Consider the following 18,684-nt stretch of genomic DNA (forward strand, 5'->3'; position numbering starts at 1 on the left):
TCATGTCTTTCACCCCTAAATCCTTGGTGCCTAACAAGGTGGTTGGCATAGAGGGACAAAATATTTTGGGACAAGTGAATGAGCTCTGAGGCTCTTTTGCATTACTTCTGATCTTCTGGGGTGGAGTTTCTCCAGCTTGAGAGAGGCTCCCTGGAGGTTCATGGAGTGTCTTCACAGATTTCATTAACCTACCAATTACTCTCACTCTCAGTGGTTCTGGAGATGTTAGATAAGACCTGAATTATCGCTGATTCTCAGTCATTCACCAGATAACTTATCCCAACCTGACATGAGGCCATTGATCATGGATAGTATTTTTTATCCTTAAAAAAGATCTGTATGACCATCTCTTAGCTAAGCCAACATGAGTTAATTTCCTGAGACCCTGAGTCCCCATACATCCTCATCTATAAAGTCCCTCCATTATAAAGAGAGACCATGTGCTTTACCACCTCCATTCTATTTTTCCTGCTTACATTTTTCTTTTAATAATTATCCTGTTACCCAATGAAGTCACATTATGCTAAATATTACAATAATCTTTCATTTTTGTGAAAAATTTGTAAGTTTAAAAACAATCACGCTGATGATGAAAGTCACTGATTAGTACACAATGTCTATGTAAAAGGCATTTTGTTATGATTTCCTTTGACTATTGGATTTAGTCCTTCCAATGACTAACTAAGGCGGGGGTTAGTATCCCTATATTATCCATGAGGAAATCAACGCTTAGAGGTGCCTCAACTAAGTTACACAGCCAGTAAGTGGTAGGAGTGAGATTTGCAATGCTCCCTCGAGATTGCTAAAGAGCCCTGTGAAGTACATGGGGCAGTTATTATTATTATTATTGTAACTTTATTATTGAGGTGAGGTCAGAGAGGTTAAGTGGTCTGGGCAAGGTCACATAGCTAATAGGTGGCTAAGTTAAGTCTCAAATTCAGTTCTCTGACACCTCTCTCTACTATTTCGTGTGGTGCTCCAATTCCAGATGGCACTCACCAAGATCATGTTTCTTTATTTCAAAACCTTTCCTTATCATATTTCCATCATATTTTGGGACCTCCTTTACTGCTCATGACTTTTCAAACCAAATGCTAAATGATCCAGCCTATGTTGAATTATTTTTCTTAATTCCCTAGCTGCTGAAGGCATTTAAATTATCCAAATATTAGGACAACTGCATTTTATCACCATCTGTTTTTACAAAGTCTGAGTTACTTTTCAATTCCTAAATTTGTTTTCTTTATTTTGCATGTTATTTGAAATGGGATTCAATGTGTCAGTGTGGAGTCAAGCCCTCTGCTCTCCAGGTCTCTATGGGAGCCCCTTGCCCAGGTCACCCTCCTTCCCCCCACCACCTGTCTACAGTTTCTGGTCATCATGTCTTGCCCTGTTTCTCGCTGGCCCTGGATACAGAAGCAAGCTTTCAACTATTCTGAGGTCCCAGAGAAGCAGGTCTAGTGAGCATACCCCTTGCCAGTCTTGAAGATATATGAAGATTGCTAGACTCTGGCCTGGCCCTGGCTGACCTTTTGTGGGGGCAGAGACTGGGGGAGCCAGTGTATTATTGGGAGCAGGCTTGGGAGCTGTGTATGCTTCTAGCAGGTATACTTGGGACCTTGAGTGGGAGGTGAAGGGACTTAGAGATAATCGTTCTGCCTCAGCTACTTTGAGGGAGTGATTTGTCTTCTCTTCTTTCTATGTGTAAGACAGACTAGATGAAACCTAAGGTTCCTCCTGTCTTTTTTTTAGGTGGTTGTCCAGAGCCTAACATCTAGCTTGAGGCAGTGTTTAATGTCAAACTCAGAATGATCCTGCACAAATAGAACTGTGATCATGACATTCACCTACCTAGGGTTCAGTAGCTCCCTGCTGATCTTAAAACACTGTCCAAAGCCTTTACAAGACCCCGTAAGCAAAGCCTTTTACCCACTTCTCCAGCCCCTTAGAGAGGCTCGCCCTAGTCCCTGCCCTGCCCATTCCAGCTCCCCACTCCCACCACCTCCTCTCATTCTATGCTGCAATTTCTCCCAACAAATCTCTGATCTCAGAATTTGTGGACATGTTGTTCCTGCTGCCTGGAGCCTTCTACTCCCTCCCACTTCCATCTTCCTTTTTCTGGCTAACTCCTCCCATCTGTCCTTCAGGTCAGGTGCTGCTCCAAAGTGCTACCCCATACTTCTTGGGTCTCTGCCCTCATCACAGGGTACTGGCATTGCTGACTGCTTATCAGTCCACTAGACAGAAGACCATGTGTCTGTCCTGTTCATCCCTGCACTTTTCCTATACCAACTTACATAGCAGGTACTCAATAGAAGGATTGGATATAAATATGCCGGCAGACGAACCCAGAAAGAAAAGATACTGGACTGGAGGGCCAGAGACCGGAGTCTTGCGGACTTGCAGACTTGCGGAATGAAAGGTACAGGCCTGAACATGTGAACAGTCCCTTCTGGTCTCAGTTTCTGGATCCTTAAACTATGAGAGAGGGGGAAGGCGGGAAAGAAGGAGTGGCGGCCAGGGGAGAAGGAGGAAGGAGGGAGAGGAAGGAGAATGTGTAAGAATCTGAGTGTGTGCTGGAGGGTGGGCACCAGCTCTGCTTGCTCCTTACTACCCTCCCACGTCCAAGCCGGACTCTCGTTACAGAGTACTCCCCTGGGTGCCACTAGAGGGCACTCTTGCTCTACACAACAGTGCCGGAGAGCCGACTCTGCAGTGGCTCCGGGGAAGCCAGAGCCTGAGCGTAGCCGCGACAGCCGGCACTCCGTCCCCGCAGGGCCCGGAGCGTTTGGCCTCCCGGAGGAAGAAACCACAGGGTCAATCACATCCCAACAAAAACTTCGTTGCGGTCCACTTGGCAAGGGGCCCACCCGAATGTGGCCAATATTAAGGAATCATGCGCATCCGGGCTTCGATTCCCGCCGGGGTGCGGGCTTCTCCGCCAGTGTGCAGGGAGGGGGTCCGCGCAGGTGCGGGGCTGGCGGCGCCCGCGCGACCCGGCGCCCCACTCTCCCGGCCGGGTTCCCGGCGCCCCGGCCTCCCCGCCCGCCGCGCACCTGTGTGCGCTTTACAGGCCCCCGAGGCCCAGCTGCCCCCCTCGCGGCCCCCTCGCTGAGTTAGGAAGCTGGTATGCGCAGCTGCCCTGCCCTTCTCCGGGTCAGGGGCAGGTTAGAGCCTGGAAGTTCGAGGACAGAGGGGCCTTGCTCCTCTCTCCCCTGCTCCAGGCGCGGCTGTGCATCTGGGGTAGCTTAGAAAGGAAGTTCCTTTGAAATGGCCATGAGTGATCGCTACCCCGCTGATGAGGGCTGCTCAGGAGTGCCGCAGGCTGGTGTCACCCCATCTCACTTGCCCGCTGGAGCAAAGGCTGAAGGATGCTCATTACCCTCTCTGGGGGGTGGGGGGTGGGGGGTGGGGTGGGGGGGGTGCTCCTGCCTCAGGGGTTCTAGGGAGGATTACTTTCAAGTGTGCCCTGAAGCTTTCCTCCTGCTTGCTTTTTGCCTTGCCTGGAATGTGGTAGAATCTGTCAAAAAGTCCACTCTTCCCTCCAAGCCCCATTGGATGTGGCCTCCTTCACAGGCGCCTTATTTGATAGTCCCAGCTGGAAGAGAGGCCCATTATCTGCCGCTCCCTCTTTAGCACGCGTCTGTCTCAGCTTTGTTTTATCTGTGTGCTGGAGTCATTTTGCATGCTAAACCCAACTGTTCTCATCCTACTTTTCAGTAGCATATCACTGAGGTTGATATGATCATTTGCCCTTCATTCTGTTCTTTGAGGGGTCTACTGAAACAGTGAGGAGTTTTGATCTGGCTTCTGTATCACTGAGCAAACACTGGGACTTCTTTACGCAAGCAGAGCTAGGGGATTTTATAGGTGAGTTGTTAGAGATATAGGCTTTTCCTGTTTGCAGTCAGGTTTGGGGGTCATGATTTGATCTGTGTTCTATCCAAGTCTGTGTAATAATGGTCCAAGCCATAATGGGATTCTACCACGTGCTTCTAATGGCTTAAAATAACTTAGCACATTTGGCAGACAAGATGAGAGACCAGCTAAGGAACCTGGATTTATACTGATATTGTTAATTCCCAACAGATGAGCAAATCATCTGGGGGCACTTTGGGAAGAAAATCTGATTCTGTGACCATCTCAAAGCTCCATGTCATAGGCATATCACACTCAAACCACAGGACACAATAGGAACCAGCTATAAAAACTATGGGGAGACTTTAATATGTGGTTAACTTGGTTCCCTTCCTGTTGTAAAGAATCAGTGCCATGATCTCTGACGTTCATGAGTGGTGTGTAAGGGGCATTATTCATATCCCTACTGTTCTCTGCATTGTACAAATTCAATTGTAGCAGGCGTAGTCCTAACCTTACCCGTGAAGACAGAAAGCCCAGAAACATGCAAATGCATGGTCAGACACACCATAATTAATACATTATACAAGGAGAGAGATGAGGAAAATCACAATTCTCGGCCTGGATTTCGAGGTCTTCTGCGTTCTGGCTCTATTATATTTTTGTGGCCTTTCCCCTCACCCTACAAAGTATTCCAGTCATGTAAGATGATTTGCTACCACCCACCCCTTTCAAATAAAATGGGCCTTGAACTTTTATACTTCTGAATCTTTAGTAAGCTCATCCCACTGTCTGGAATCTCCTTCTGTCTAGCGTTTCCTAGATGTATGGCTCATCCTTCCAGCTCCTGCTTAATGGGCCTCAGCCTTGAGGACTTCCCAGATTGCCAGGTCAGAATTCATCTCTCCCTTCCTTACACTCCCCTCTGCTATATTTACCCTCTTGTAGTCTGCCTTATCTTCTTGTCTCAGTCTCCTCTGTGGCAAGAGACCAGGTTCCCCGAGCCCTAGCTGTGTAGAGCTGGAAGAGGCAGTGTGGGGGTGAGAAGTGTACCCTTTACGGGCAGTCGGCAGGTGAGATGAGGAGAGTCAGGAGGGCAGGTGTGTGCATGTGTAGTTGTGTGTGCACGCACATGCACATGTGCACAGATGGGTTTTCCGTATGTAAGAGTATGAGATCAAGTCCATAAGCCACACCCTGAATTAGTTCCATCATTCTAAAGTCACAGCTCCCTGGATACCTATTCAAATATGTTAAATCAAGGGGATAAATATCTCAGTTTTATGGGATTTTGATAAAGTGTTCCCTGTAATATCAGGTGCACTGGTGCACCCTCAAAAGTGAAAAATAGGACATTCCAGGTGTCACAGGCTCTGTTCCAGGGCCCACAGATGTCAAAATGCAAAGTGTGCGGTGACTCTGAATCATTCTTGCAAAGATGAGCAGAGAAGAGGTAGTCTGCCAAGTGACTATTGGTGTTTTCCGCAGCTGGTCCATAGTTCGGTGCTCCAAGCGCCTATTCTGGAATGAGCCACATGTTCCTGATGCTTGGCAGCCAAAGAAATCCTGATTCAGGGCCGAGGCCCTGCCACAGGGATGAGCTAGATTAAGACTTTTCAGTTTCCTATGTCTCGTCTGTCCCCCAAACCACAGCCTCTGGAGGGTGGGGAGAAGGGAGAAGAAAAGGGCCATTTCTTCTCAGTCCAGCGGAACTGCCTTCATATTCTGCTTCCTTGCCCCTCAGTTTAGAATCCACTGCTTGGAAACGTGAGCTGTAGCCTAAGGTGCTCATTTACCAGTGTTTCATCTGGGTTATCTGGAACAGAATGGAAATCTCTGCCTGCAGCCAGAGTTCCCAAGTGAGCGAAGGTGGGGAGGGGAGACCACAGCCTTGATGGGCAGCTGTGCAGAGATCCCAGCTGCTGGGAGTGGGCTGCAAGAAAATGTATTCTGGAGCCGAGGGCAAATGAAAAACTCTCAGAAAATAACCCTGAGTGCAAAGTGAAAACCCTGAATTCCTAAACATCTTGGTTTAAGATGTCAAGTCACTGTAAAGTATAAAAGCATTTTATAATCCTCTAATCTGCACAGTGATCTGTACATTACTAATCTGGGAGTTAAAACAAAACAAACAATAAAACCTTTGGGGAACCGTACACATCCTTCTACTTAGTCATAGACAACTCCCGGGGGCTCATGGCATGTTCACACCTTTGGCAAAATGGCTTAGTGCCTAAATGAAGAATAGAATCTGGGTGAAATCAAAGATGCAAATCAGCTGGGATTTTGCTCCAGTATTTTTTCTAGAGGGACAGTGGTTCTCGACCTTGGCCACATATTTGAATCACATGGAGAGCTTTAAAAACTACTAGTGCCTGGGTCCCAGGCCAGAGATTTTGGTTTAATTGGTCTGGGGTGTGTCTTGGGCATTGGGGTTTTTAAAGCTCTCAGGTGATTCGAAGTGCAGCCACGGCTGAGCACCAGGGGTAGAAGGAAGAGTGGGGATATGGTTGCAGCTGGGGGTGGAGGGGAATCACACAGCTTTCTAACCATTACGTTCCGAGTTTATTGTGAATAAAAAGAGCTTTTCTCACTGTTTTGGAGTACTGTGTCAACAGGCCCTGGTTTTTTATCCTAAAAGTCAGATGTGAACTTTTCAAAGGCAATTTTTTTTTAACAGTCTGAAGTGAGCATTTTTGCTATTTCAAAAGAACTGCTTCATCTCATGTTTCCTTCTAGTGTGTGCTAGAGGGGAAACTAGTGTGCACACTAGTGAGATGAACATGTTCCTCAAAACACAGCACAGAAGTGTGCACGTCGCACTTTACGAGAGGAATTAAGAACCGAATCAGATGGAGCATTTGCACAGATTATGAACTCTGCGTTTAACATTGAAAAAGAAAAACATTGTGCTTTTCTTGAAGGGTAAGTTCTCAAAGGCATTTAGGTTTCTTTCAGGTCCTGGGCTGTGGCACGGAGAGTTCCCTACAGACAAAAGGTGGTTCGAGCTCTCTCCAGGCAAGAGGAAAGGGGGGGATTAAGTATATTATTCAGTTCTTTCACCGTATTTTCCAAATTATGTCTATAATTATTTACTTAGATAATGCTATATACCTTGGTTATGGCTACTATCTCTTTTTGAACCACAGGACACCCTGAAATGAGCACATGGGTTAAAAGAATCCAAATTCTCTAAGTTTCAATGAGTAGTAAGCTTACATTAACTAAATATTTGTAAGGCTCATTTCTCTATATAGTTACTTCTCTTTATTTTTTTCTACAGACTGACTCAGAGACTTATGTGTGATATTTTTATAAATATACATACTCATATATATATTTGTATTTCTACTTGTACCGTGTCCGTTTCAGACTTTCTGAACTGAAACACTAACTTGAACATTGCTGGTTAGACTGGGTACCACCTTCCTGTTTGCTCAAGGCCAGCTCCTAAATCTCTCCAATCCCAGGCACCTTTCTTGCTCCAGCCTCTGCTGCTTATCTCTCCTCCTAAGGGGCTCTGAGTGCCCTTTTAAAAGGGCTAAAGATGATATGGTTGTGTCTGCAGAGCAGGGCCTTTTCCTCCAGGTAAAAGAGGGCTCCATTCTAATGCTTGCATTTAAAAGAGGGATCTTTTTTTCTGACTTTTTAAAACCAGCACCTGGGGGCGCCTGGGTGGCGCAGTCGGTTAAGCGTCCGACTTCAGCCAGGTCACGATCTCGCGGTCCGTGAGTTCGAGCCCCGCGTCAGGCTCTGGGCTGATGGCTCAGAGCCTGGAGCCTGTTTCCGATTCTGTGTCTCCCTCTCTCTCTGCCCCTCCCCCGTTCATGCTCTGTCTCTCTCTGTCCCAAAAATAAATAAACGTTGAAAAAAACAAAACAAAACAAAAAAAACCCCCCAGCACCTGTGTGGGTTAATAGCTTTCCTCACACACTTTCAGCTTGAACAGCACTATTGATGGTTCTTACCTCTTACAGAACATCAAAACAAATTCCAAAGGCATTAAAAAAGTACATATAAAAAATGAAACAAAAAAAGAAACTAGAAGAAAGATACATATTCATCTGATTCTAGGAACATAAATACATAGACATATAAATGGAAAGGAAGAAACCACAAAGCAAAAGATATATAGATTTAACTATATAAAAAGGGAATACTTCTGTATGTCAAGATAATACCCTAAAACTGAAATAGTTGGAAAGACAGCAAATAAAATACTGGGGAAAATATTTAACATATGTGATAGTTAGCAAAGGGAAAACTGCCTTATGTTAGAAAAAACTTACAAATCATTAACAGATAATAACCCAAATGAAAAATAAGCAAAAGACATAGAAAATTAATAAAAGAAAAAATAAGAGACATGAAAAACTTTCAAGCTTACTAATAATACTCAAAGATACAAATGAAGATGAGAATATATTTTTCGTTATGAAGTTGGCAACAATTTAAAAATAATACTGTTCTGTGTTGGTGAGATATATCCGAAATAACAAAATGATCACATTTCCTACTCCTTCTCAGACCTCCACAACTAAGCTTGTCTGAGGTAAGAACATTGAAGAGCTAATTATAGGAGATAAGGTTCTATAGCTCAGTGGGTTCTAAGGTGAGCAGTCTGGAAACCAGGTCATTTGAGGAATTGTTGAAAGAGTTGAGTGTTTGCTTGGAGGCTAGAACTCTACAGGGAGACCTTGAAAAACTGTTATGAAGAAGGTATAGATTTACTCTGCTTAATTTTTCCAAAGCAAGGGTAGAAATGGGAAGAAAACACCCTCTGGCCACATACAAGGAGGATCTTTCCTACAATCAGAACTGTCTAGTCCCAGAGTGGGCTGACTCATGACATGAGCAGTCTCAATAAACAGAAGCTGACGGGCTTTCTGTCAGGAACGTTATAGAGGAAACTTCTTGATCTCAAAGAGTATTTCCAAATTTTTCCTCTATAAAGTCATCTTTTAATAACTACAGAACTTTCATAGAGTGGTTTATTTTAAGAAGAAACTAATTTAAATGATCCCAGGCAAGTGGAGATAATGGAAACCTGCAGGGAGTACATCTGGTTGAACAGAGTTCAAAAACTCCAGGTACCAACTAATAGCAACAGTATAGAAATTCAACACTTAGATGTCTTGAGTCCGCTGAGGTAAGTGGAATAATGGCCCTTTGGTCCCAGAAAGCAGGTCTTCAGGTTTTGTTTCTGAGTGTGTGGGTGAAGTCTTGGTATAGAATTCTTAGGGTTAAGACTTTTCCCAAAGCTCCTTTTACCAGATCTGTCCATATCCAAAAATAGATGTGGCACTTCTAGTCATCATTAGAGAGAGATTGTGATAGGTCAGGTGGTAGCTAGTTCAACTCTCACACTCGCCAAGCTCTGAATCTGGAGATGAAGTATCGTAATGTGGTCTGTTCCAACAGGGACATGAAGATATTTTTAAAAGTCTCAGCACCTGGGAGTCAACTTGAGTATTTTCAGAACTATTCTGTTTGGCTAACGTCAAATGACACCCTTCTAAAGGCAAGCAGTTAGATGCCAATGTTTTTCTTTGATATAGGATTTAATGAGGGTGAAATCAAAGCAAAAGTCATATCCCGAAGAGATGGAAAAAATAAGCAGTATGTAGAAAAAGAAAAAAAAGATGTTAATTTCTTCACAGAATAGGCAATAAGATTCTGGGTTCATAGGAGTGTTAAGTTTCTTTCAGCTAAAATCATGGCAGCTGAAGGAGAAGCTCATGCAGATAGGAAATTTAAACATTTAATATGGAACCTACTAGCCCCAAAGCAGAAATACTCTACACCTCTCTCATGTGTCACCCATGCTTCCTGTTAGTTGTTTGTTTCTAGTAAGAGAGATGAACTCCTTTAGGACAGGGACCTCAAAATCCCCTTCCCCCTCCCCCAAACACCCCATATTAAATATTTCTTGAAGGCTATTGATGATGTAGGCTGGCATTAGGAAGATCAGGAGATATTCTGAGAGAGAGAATTTGTATTGAACTTTATGTTTAGACTTTTCCCCCTGATTTGTCTACTTGGGATTCCTGAGGCAGGTTAGACTGCTGAAGGGGAACAAGTTATGTCTGGAACAAAGTAGGATCTCAATAAAAGGTGATGAATGGACAAAGATATATGTGAAGCCTCACATGTCAGCATCTTTCCCTCAGAGATGTACTTCTGGGCTTGTGTTCCATTAGGTGAAGTGGAGCTAGCTAGAGGTGCCTATGTGTATGGGGTCAGAATATAATAAGTCAAGACTAATTTTTATAGGCCCCAAATTAAGGCAATTTATAGTTACTGCTGGCATTTAATAATCCTTTTGTTTGATAAGAGCATAGAAGAAACAAGGGAATTCCCCAATTTGGCTGAGAAAAAAAAATAGCTTTATCAAAATTCTATGACTGGGGGAGGGGCACCTGGGTAGCTCAGTTGGTTAAGAGTTCAATTCCTGATTTCAGCTCAGGTCATGATCTCACAATTCATGGGTTTAAGCCCCAAATTGGGCTCTGTGTTGATGGCACAGAGCCTGCTTGGGATTCTATCCCTCTCTCTCTCTCTCTCTCTCTCTGCCCCTCCCCAGCCCTCTCTCCCTCTCTCTCTCAAGAAAATCCAATGAAATTTGAATTAAAAAATATTCTATGACTAGGAAAAAGTATCTTAGAAGCAGCTCAGAGAAAAATTTTCAAGAAGGCTCTGAAATTAGGACTTGTGAAGAAAAGTTGACAGAACTGGGATGAATTAGACTAGGAGAGAGAATATTGTTGAGTAACCTGATACTCTTCACATCCATTCTGTGAAGAGCCTACGATGAAATGAAACCAAACAGTATTGTGACAGGGTTATCTGTACTGAGTATTTGTCAGTATGTCATTACAATTTTATATTGCTGGACTGGTTGGGGTAGCACAGAATTGAGGAAGGTGCACTGGATTTGGGGCCAGGAAAATGGGGTGCTAGATACTTTCTGGCTCTATCACTTAATAGTTGTGTGACTCTCTCTCTCTCTCTCTTTTTTTTAATGTTTATTTAGTTTTGTGAGAGACTGCAAGCAGGCAGGACTCGAACTCAGTAGCCAAGCCATGAGATCATGACCCAAGCCCGTGTTGGACACTTAACCAACTGAGTCACCCAGGTGCCCCAATAGTTGTGTGACTCTTGAATAAGTCACTTAATGCTCTAAGACTTGTTTTCTTCAACTCTAAAGTACGAGGGAGGCAGGAATTGTTCAATTTTCTTCATGGGGCTCTTCAGAATGTCAAATGACATAATGGCTATTAAAACCATTTATTTTTATCTATATAGTCCAAGCTACAGTAGGCCACAGTGTTCTTATAAAATTAAGTGTTCAGACAGGACTGAAATTGTGGGCACTCCTTCCCCAGAGGTCTTCAAACCTAGAGCATCCTCTAGTCTAGTTGGCTTTGCCACAGACTATCTATCTAAGGGTATGGAGAATGAACCAGATCACTTCAAAATGTCATTCTTCCCAAGATTCTTTACATCTACTGATTCCCTTAGGTTTCTGTGTTAGAATACAATACTCAATGTGATGAAAGTTGCTTCTTTCTTTTCTAATTTTTGGATAGTTTCCCCTTCAAATTGGAATTGAACAAGATACATAGGGATGTGACCAAACACCTGTTCTTGGTTTGTCTTTTCCCTAAAAACATGAGTCCTGCTTTTTGATATAAGTTGACTTCTTTGGCCCAACTTCATGTTGCTTCCCTGTTTGTTGAAAGACATTAGTGATATTTATGTCTTGGGTAGAAATAATTCTCTAGAGGACAATGTTTACTGCTTTGTGTGCACATAGGGCACTGGGCAGATTCTCTCCTTTGTGGATGACAGAGATGCCCCAAAGGTGCTCTCTGACTTATCCAGAATGGGAACTAATATTGTTTTGGGTGTAAATGGTCAGTCTTTCTCTCAGAAAGGTGAGAAACCAGGGAACAGGACAGAGGAGGGACTTGCAGCTGGAGATTTTCTGGAGAAAATATTACTGCCACTCCCTCTTATAGCACAGGCTCTTTGTGTGGCCTTTTAGTGGCCTGAGGAAGCTACTTGGCTGGTGATCATGGAGACAACAGGCTCCAAAATTGAAGTGGGAGTGGGGGAAGGAGAATGGAAGAGAATAATTGAATTTTAGAGTTCAATGGGAAGCAGAACTCTTTTAGCTCAACCTCCCACTGAGTGAGAATCTTGGAGCACCTCTGAGATGGCCATGGCCGCTCACTCTCTGAGTAATAGGCTACATCCTAAGAAACCCTGTCCTCAGTCAGACCAGGCAAGCCTTTGGAAAATGAGCTCTTTTTGTGGTGAAATCTTTCTCTTTTAAATTGTACTCCTGGTTTGATGTCATTTTAGAGGATTCTAGGCTAAATCTGTTTTCTTTCACTTAATCCCTGAAATATCTGAAGAAAGTCCTCATGACTTACCTTATTTTTCTTCTCTGAATTAAATCTCCCTATTTCCTTCAGCCATCTTTAAAGCATATGTATTCCAGGCACAGAGTACCCTTCTCTTGTACACACTTCAGTTTTCTAAGTTTCCCTTCTCCTATCCTATGGGGTAGAGGGCACCCACCTTTTGTCTGATTCTGAGAATGAGAACTATCTCTCACCTAAAGACTTTAGACTAACTATCTCTCACCTAAAGACTTTGAGTAGCAGGTCCTATGATTGGTTTACTCACTGAAATGAGAAACAGGAACCCTCATTTATGGACTTGGATGCCTAGACTATGCCTGATTGTGGCCCTAAGGGTGCTTCCAGTACCTGACAGTACTTGACCCCCAAGATCATGTGGAAATATCTTTTCAGAGATTTCAAATATACCCAGTCCTGATGGCAGTTCCAAGAGAATGAGAATAACCCCATGTTTTCAACCAATCATAAAAGTTTGCTGGCATTTCTCTACTCCCGAAACCCCAGGCCAAAAAGTCTAACTGGCTTATATGGCACACTGACTTGCTCCATATCCTCTTTCTGGTTCCTCCAGACAAGAGCAATCACAGGTTCCTCTGCTCCCAGAGCCTTCCATTCTCTTCTGAGCTGCAACAAGGAATTAGCAGACACAGAACACAGAATCTGGCCCTAGAGGCTTATAAAACAGAGAAGGAGACACCAAAGGCTGAAATCACTTCCTCGCATTTCCTTTCATCCTCTCCTGCAGAGTATGCTTCACCAAAACCACACCCTTCCTGTGAGACCCCTATCTCAGAACCACGGAAGGCTCTTGCACTTATTTGTAGTCATGGAGCAGAGCACTGGGGGCACTGAATGTGCACCTGGTAGCCCCTACTGGCAGCTAACAGTTCAGGATGGCACGGCACAGGGTCAGAGCCACTGAGGTCTAGAATGGGAGAGGTGCCAAATTAGCAGTAGTTTACAGGACAGAAACAGGCTTAGAGCATTAAGTGAAGGGCTCAAATTTTCACAGGGAAGTAGAGGCAGGATTAGGTCTGGAATCCAGTTCTCTTAACTCCCAGTCCAAAACTCTCTTTAACATGATATATGTAAAATCATATGTGCCTGTATTTATGCCTATATACATACGCATGTGAATGGGTGTGTGAAATTTTCATTTGTAGAAGGTTCCATTTCACCCATATGCTCTAATTTGATTCTCACAATAACCCCCATCTGACAGGTAAGGGAGCCGAGGTTTGCCCAGTTAAATGGTAGCAACTGGATTCATATCCAGGCCTCTGAGTCCAGTTCCCTCTTCTTTCAATTGCATGGCATTGTTATTTGATCTCAGTGGGCGTTACCAAATCCCTCTTCAGGACTCCTGTGGAATGAAATTCTCTTTTTCTCTATTCCTCGGACATTCTCAACAAAGCTGTAACACAACTCATCAAGGTGATGACAAGGTGGGGTACAAGACGGCATAATTGGAATGTATGTGATATCAGTAGCCAGTGGGAGTTGCTTCAATCACTCTTAAGGATGGGAACAAGCAGAAGGGCCAAGGTGTGGCCAGGTTCATAATCCTGGAGGTAGGGACTTAGGGTGGGGTAAACAGGGTTGGAGGCTTGTGCCCTCGGTTGGTGGGGGAACAAGCTCATAAATTGATCCTACCCTCTGACTACCATCTCCTCCTGTTTCATGGATTTCCATCTGTACCATTCTTATCATAATCTTAACAAGTGTTTTAGCAACATATTATCTTAAAAAACTGAGAAGACTCTGCTTTGGAAGAGCATCTTAGAGATGTCAGAAAGAGAGCAATTTTTTCCCCTCTTCCTCCCCAACGAACTAGAGTCCTGAGTTGAGGAAAAGGAACACAATGGGCATTTACTGCACACTTATTATGTGTCAGAAACTTTACATAGATTACCTTATTTACTCCTCTCCACATGAGATGAAGAAACTGAGACTTGCAGATTATGTAACTTGTGCAAGGACACACAGCCAGCAAATGGCCTGTTGGACTAAAGCATTTGGCCAGTTCCTTCCACGCAGTACACATGACTTTCCAACACTGGGCAGGCTCAGTTCCTAGTCTCACTGGCTCCACTGGACCCTGAATATCACAATCACTGCTGAGGTGTCAGCCCTTCTGCCAGAAATAACTTTGCAGGTCATTAGTGAGTGGCAGTGGGAGACTTGAACATATTCATGGTCCTCAGAAAATTAGACCCAGGGTGAGAATTTGTGAGCTGGAAGGGACCCTACCAAATATACAGCAACACTTGAATTTTGCAGATTAGAACACTGAGGCCAAGGGATTAGGATTAGAGGATCTGCCCAGGTCAATAATTATTTAGTGAAGCTGGGACCAGAACTGGTTCTCCTGCCTGAGATGAAGACCAGGAGTTCAGCACACTGGTCATGAACTACTGGGAAATAGAAAGAGAGTGGATAAAATACTCAAGAGAATCTCCTAATACAGGTAGGATTGAGAGGAAAGAAAAGTAGATGCAATGTACATGTAGCCAAAGAAAAGAGCCAGTATGTGAACCAAGACTGAAAATACAGATCTAGGGTGGCCTGAGGAGACTCAATAAGTGACTTCCCAGATTGTGTTTTGTTCCCATTGCACATACAGTTGGAAGCCAAATGCAAGCCACCAAGGTTGCAGTGAAACAGCGAACAATTATAGCGCAAATAGTTGTGGGCAGCTGTGGGAGTGCAAGCCACCTGCTCCAAGTTTACAGCTTTGTTAAACTTGGTAAACATTAAAAATGCAATAGGAATGCTCCCAGTCTGTACAGAATCCCATACCCTGCCTGGGAGGCCTTACTCGGGGAGCTGAAGTGGCCTTGCCTGTGACCAGGCTCTTCTCACTGTGGCCTAGAGCTGTTTTCTCTTGGCAGAGGTCGGTGTTGTCAATAGTCTCTGGCAGAGATGGAGGGAGGTAGGGAGTATCGCAGAATCATATATTTATAGAGTTTGAAGGGACCACAGAGCCCTCAAAATATAATTTCTCTTCAAACATTCAAATAAGGAAACTGAGATCCAAGAGGTGATGGATCTAAAGTTATACATTTAGGGGCAGAACAGACTCTTGAACTTTGAACTTTCAACCCTTTGTCCAGTGCTCCTCCTTCTAATGCCATGAGGTTTGTAGATGCTGACAAATAAGGAGTTATAGCATTACAGAATGTTACAGATGAAAGGGGCATGGTTTTCAACTACCAGAGTTTTTGGTTGTCACATGACTAGGGGATGCTATTGGCATTTAGTGGGCAGGGACCAAGGATGCTAATAAGTAGCTTGAAATGAGATTATCCTTCATAATGAATTGTCTTGCCCAGATACCAAAAATGCCCTTGTTGAGAAATATTGTGTCTACCATTTGACTCCACGGTTGAGGAATCTAAGCCTAGAGACAGGGAGGGGTTTGAGTCAGCAGTCCCCTGACTCCATTCCACTGAGCCCCCAAATGAATTAGCAACACCAAAGGGGCAATTCTAGCTCCTTCCCCTCCCAGCTCCTGCTGCACTTGTTCTGAAGCTATTTCCAGGTTTGCACGTACTTGGACTTCAGGCCCTCCTGTCCATAGGGCTGCAGTAGATACTGGTGCACGAGCTTGTCCCTGAGGGTCCCGGCCAGTTTGATTTTCTTTCTTGATCGGTGCAGGTTGATGATAAAAAGTGTAATGGACCCTCGAACATAGTTGTGGCTGAGAAGGAGAGAGAGAGAGAGGGAGAGAAGGAGAGAGGGAGAGAGAGAGAGAGAGAGAGAGAGAGAGAGAGAGAAGGGAAAGATGGAAATAAAGTTGTCAGTTAGTTACTGCTAAATAATTTATAGACTGCACCAAACAGGACTGCCTCAGGAAAGGGCACTTATTTTATAGTTCTTGGTCACCTACACGTTCAAAGACAGGAAGGCCTTGTTATTGTGGCTTCCTGCAAAGAAGATACCTGCTTCCCACCAAACTCTTTTTGTTTTTGTTTAAATATATTAAAATGATTTTAGAAAACAAAATATCTTTTTTCTGAATATGAAAATAAAACATGCCGATTGCAGAAAAAAAGGGAAAAATACAAAGACATACAAAGAAGAAAAATAAAATTATCCTATAATCCAAATATCTTGAGATATGATAAAATTTTGGTAAACATCCTTTCCAGTATTTTTTGTTTTATTAATTCAATATTAATTCAAATATTTACAGAGTACTTTCACACATACATATACATTTCTCAGTTTTCATTTAATCGGGACCATATTGTTTCTTCACTTTGTGAACATCTTAAACATATTCCCATGTTATTATGTTATTGTATTTCCTTCTATACTTATAGAAGAATGCTAAATTCTTCAATCATAGTAATGTAACATAATTTGTTTAGTTAACCCCCTACATTTGGGGACTTACATTGTTTTCAAATTTTTGCCATTTCAAATTACATATTCCATTATATAAACTTTTGTATATCACCATTATTTCGGATACAATCCTGGAAGTTGGGCACGTTAGGTCAAGGGGAATGCACATTGCATGGTTCTTAACCAAATCTCTACTTCACTTCCAGTGATGCCCCTCCCTGTGGGAAGATTTTTTGTCCCTGCTCTGTTGAACCCTAGAGATTACACAATTGGCTTTGGCCAATAAAATGTGCTGTTAAAATCTTTGGGCATAAGCTTTAAGAGGCAGCCTGTGTTTTGCCATGTGTTTTTGCTGTGTCACAAGACCATCGATGTTCATGACAGAGGTGACTCTATTGACCTGCATCCTGGAATGAGGAGAATGTGGAGCAGAGCTACAGCTGAGCCATGGCAGACAAGTAGCATGAATGAGAAATACACTTCCTTATGGAAAGCCGTGGAGATTTGTGGGTCCTCCATTATCATAGCATCACCTCACTCATCCTGATTGATACACACATTTTGCTAATATTGATGTTAATTCTCTAGAAAGCTTATACCAATTTGCTCTGTGCAGCTATCTATAAGTGCACCCATTTCCTCATACCCTTAAGAATAATGGATATTAACATTTTAAAATACCTTTCTCGGGTGCCTGGGTGGCTCAGTCGGTTAAGTGTCCGACTTCGGCTCAGGTCATGATCTCACAGTTTGTGAGTTTGAGCCCTACATTGGGCTCTGCTGACAGCTCAGAGCCTGGAGTCTGCTTTGGATTCTGTCTCCCCCTCTCTCTCTCTGCTCCCCCTACCCCCCAAAGTGAATGAACATTAAAAATAAAATAAAATAAAATAAAATAAAATAAAATAAAATAAAATAAAATAAAACACATTTCTCAACCTGAGAGGTGATAGTGGGATTTCAATGTTGTATTAATTTGTATTTTTAAAACATTCGTGCAGAGGTGCAGTATTATTTTCATTTGCCTGCTTGCCATTTCATCTCTCGTGTGAACTGACTATTCATGTCCTTTGCCCATTTTCTATTGATTTATAAAAACTATTTACTAAAGATGGTGATCCTTTGTCTGCATGTATGTTGCAAAATTTTCCCCAGGTTTCTTTGGCCAATTCAGTTTGTTTATATTTTATTTTGATGTATACAAGTTAAAAACTTGGGGCACATGGGTGGCTCAGTCAGTTAAGTATCCTATTCTTGATTTCAGCTCAGGTCATGATCCCAGGGTCGTGGGATGGAGCCCTGCGTCAGGGTCCGCACTGAGCACGGAACCTGTTTAGGATCATTTCTCTCTCTCTCCCTCTGACCCTCCCGCACTTGTATGTGCTAGCTCTCAAAAAAAAAAAAAAAAAAGTTAAAAACTGTTAGGTAGTCAAATTTATCGATCTTTTTGATTTCTGCTTTTGCTGTTTTACCTAGACCAAGATTATAAAACTACTCACATTTTGGAATCCTTTTAAACCAGCACAGGATGTTCAGAAGCCTGGAAGAACTGTATGCCTACATGCAAGAGCCTTCCAGCATGTATCAACAAAACTATAATGATTTCCTTCTTTCTTGTAGGAAAAAAGACTTTGTTTCTAAGGGGTCCCCTAGGGCCCCATCTGGATGGGTTAATGAGAGGAAACAGAAGAAATGACCCAGTCCTGCCTTCAAAGGAGGATTTCAGAGAAACTCTAAGTCAACTTTGCCCAGAGGAAAATATCATTCCTTGCAGAAACAGCATCCCTTAGCCTCTGGGTCACTCACCTCTGCTTCTAAAGGTGCTAATGAAGAGCTGAGTGACTAAGGGCAGGTCAACATGATAACTTGGGTTGCTTTTGTTTTGTTTTGTTTTTTAATAATACAGTTACCAGGGCTCATCCTGGAGATGTTGATTCCATCCATTTGTGATGGGGGCTAGGATATATACATATATATTTAGGATATTTGGCAGATGAGTTGGGTTTGGAAACCACATGCTTAGAGTAATCCATTAAGTTTATTTATGAGA

The 18,684-nt window shown here is 43.2% G+C and overlaps 1 protein-coding gene across 1 annotated transcript in view; it reads right to left on the reverse strand.

Annotated features, from left to right (window-relative positions):
• Positions 1-18,684, reverse strand: part of HPSE2 (heparanase 2 (inactive)) — a 663,935-nt gene that overhangs the window by 4,756 nt on the left and 640,495 nt on the right. The window contains exon 11 of the mRNA XM_043597217.1: positions 15,841-15,987. Within this exon, the coding sequence (XP_043453152.1) occupies positions 15,841-15,987 (147 nt within the window). The remainder of the gene's footprint in view (positions 1-15,840; positions 15,988-18,684) is intronic.

This window comes from Prionailurus bengalensis, chromosome D2 (assembly GCF_016509475.1).
Source record: "Prionailurus bengalensis isolate Pbe53 chromosome D2, Fcat_Pben_1.1_paternal_pri, whole genome shotgun sequence".
NCBI lineage: Eukaryota > Metazoa > Chordata > Mammalia > Carnivora > Felidae > Prionailurus > Prionailurus bengalensis.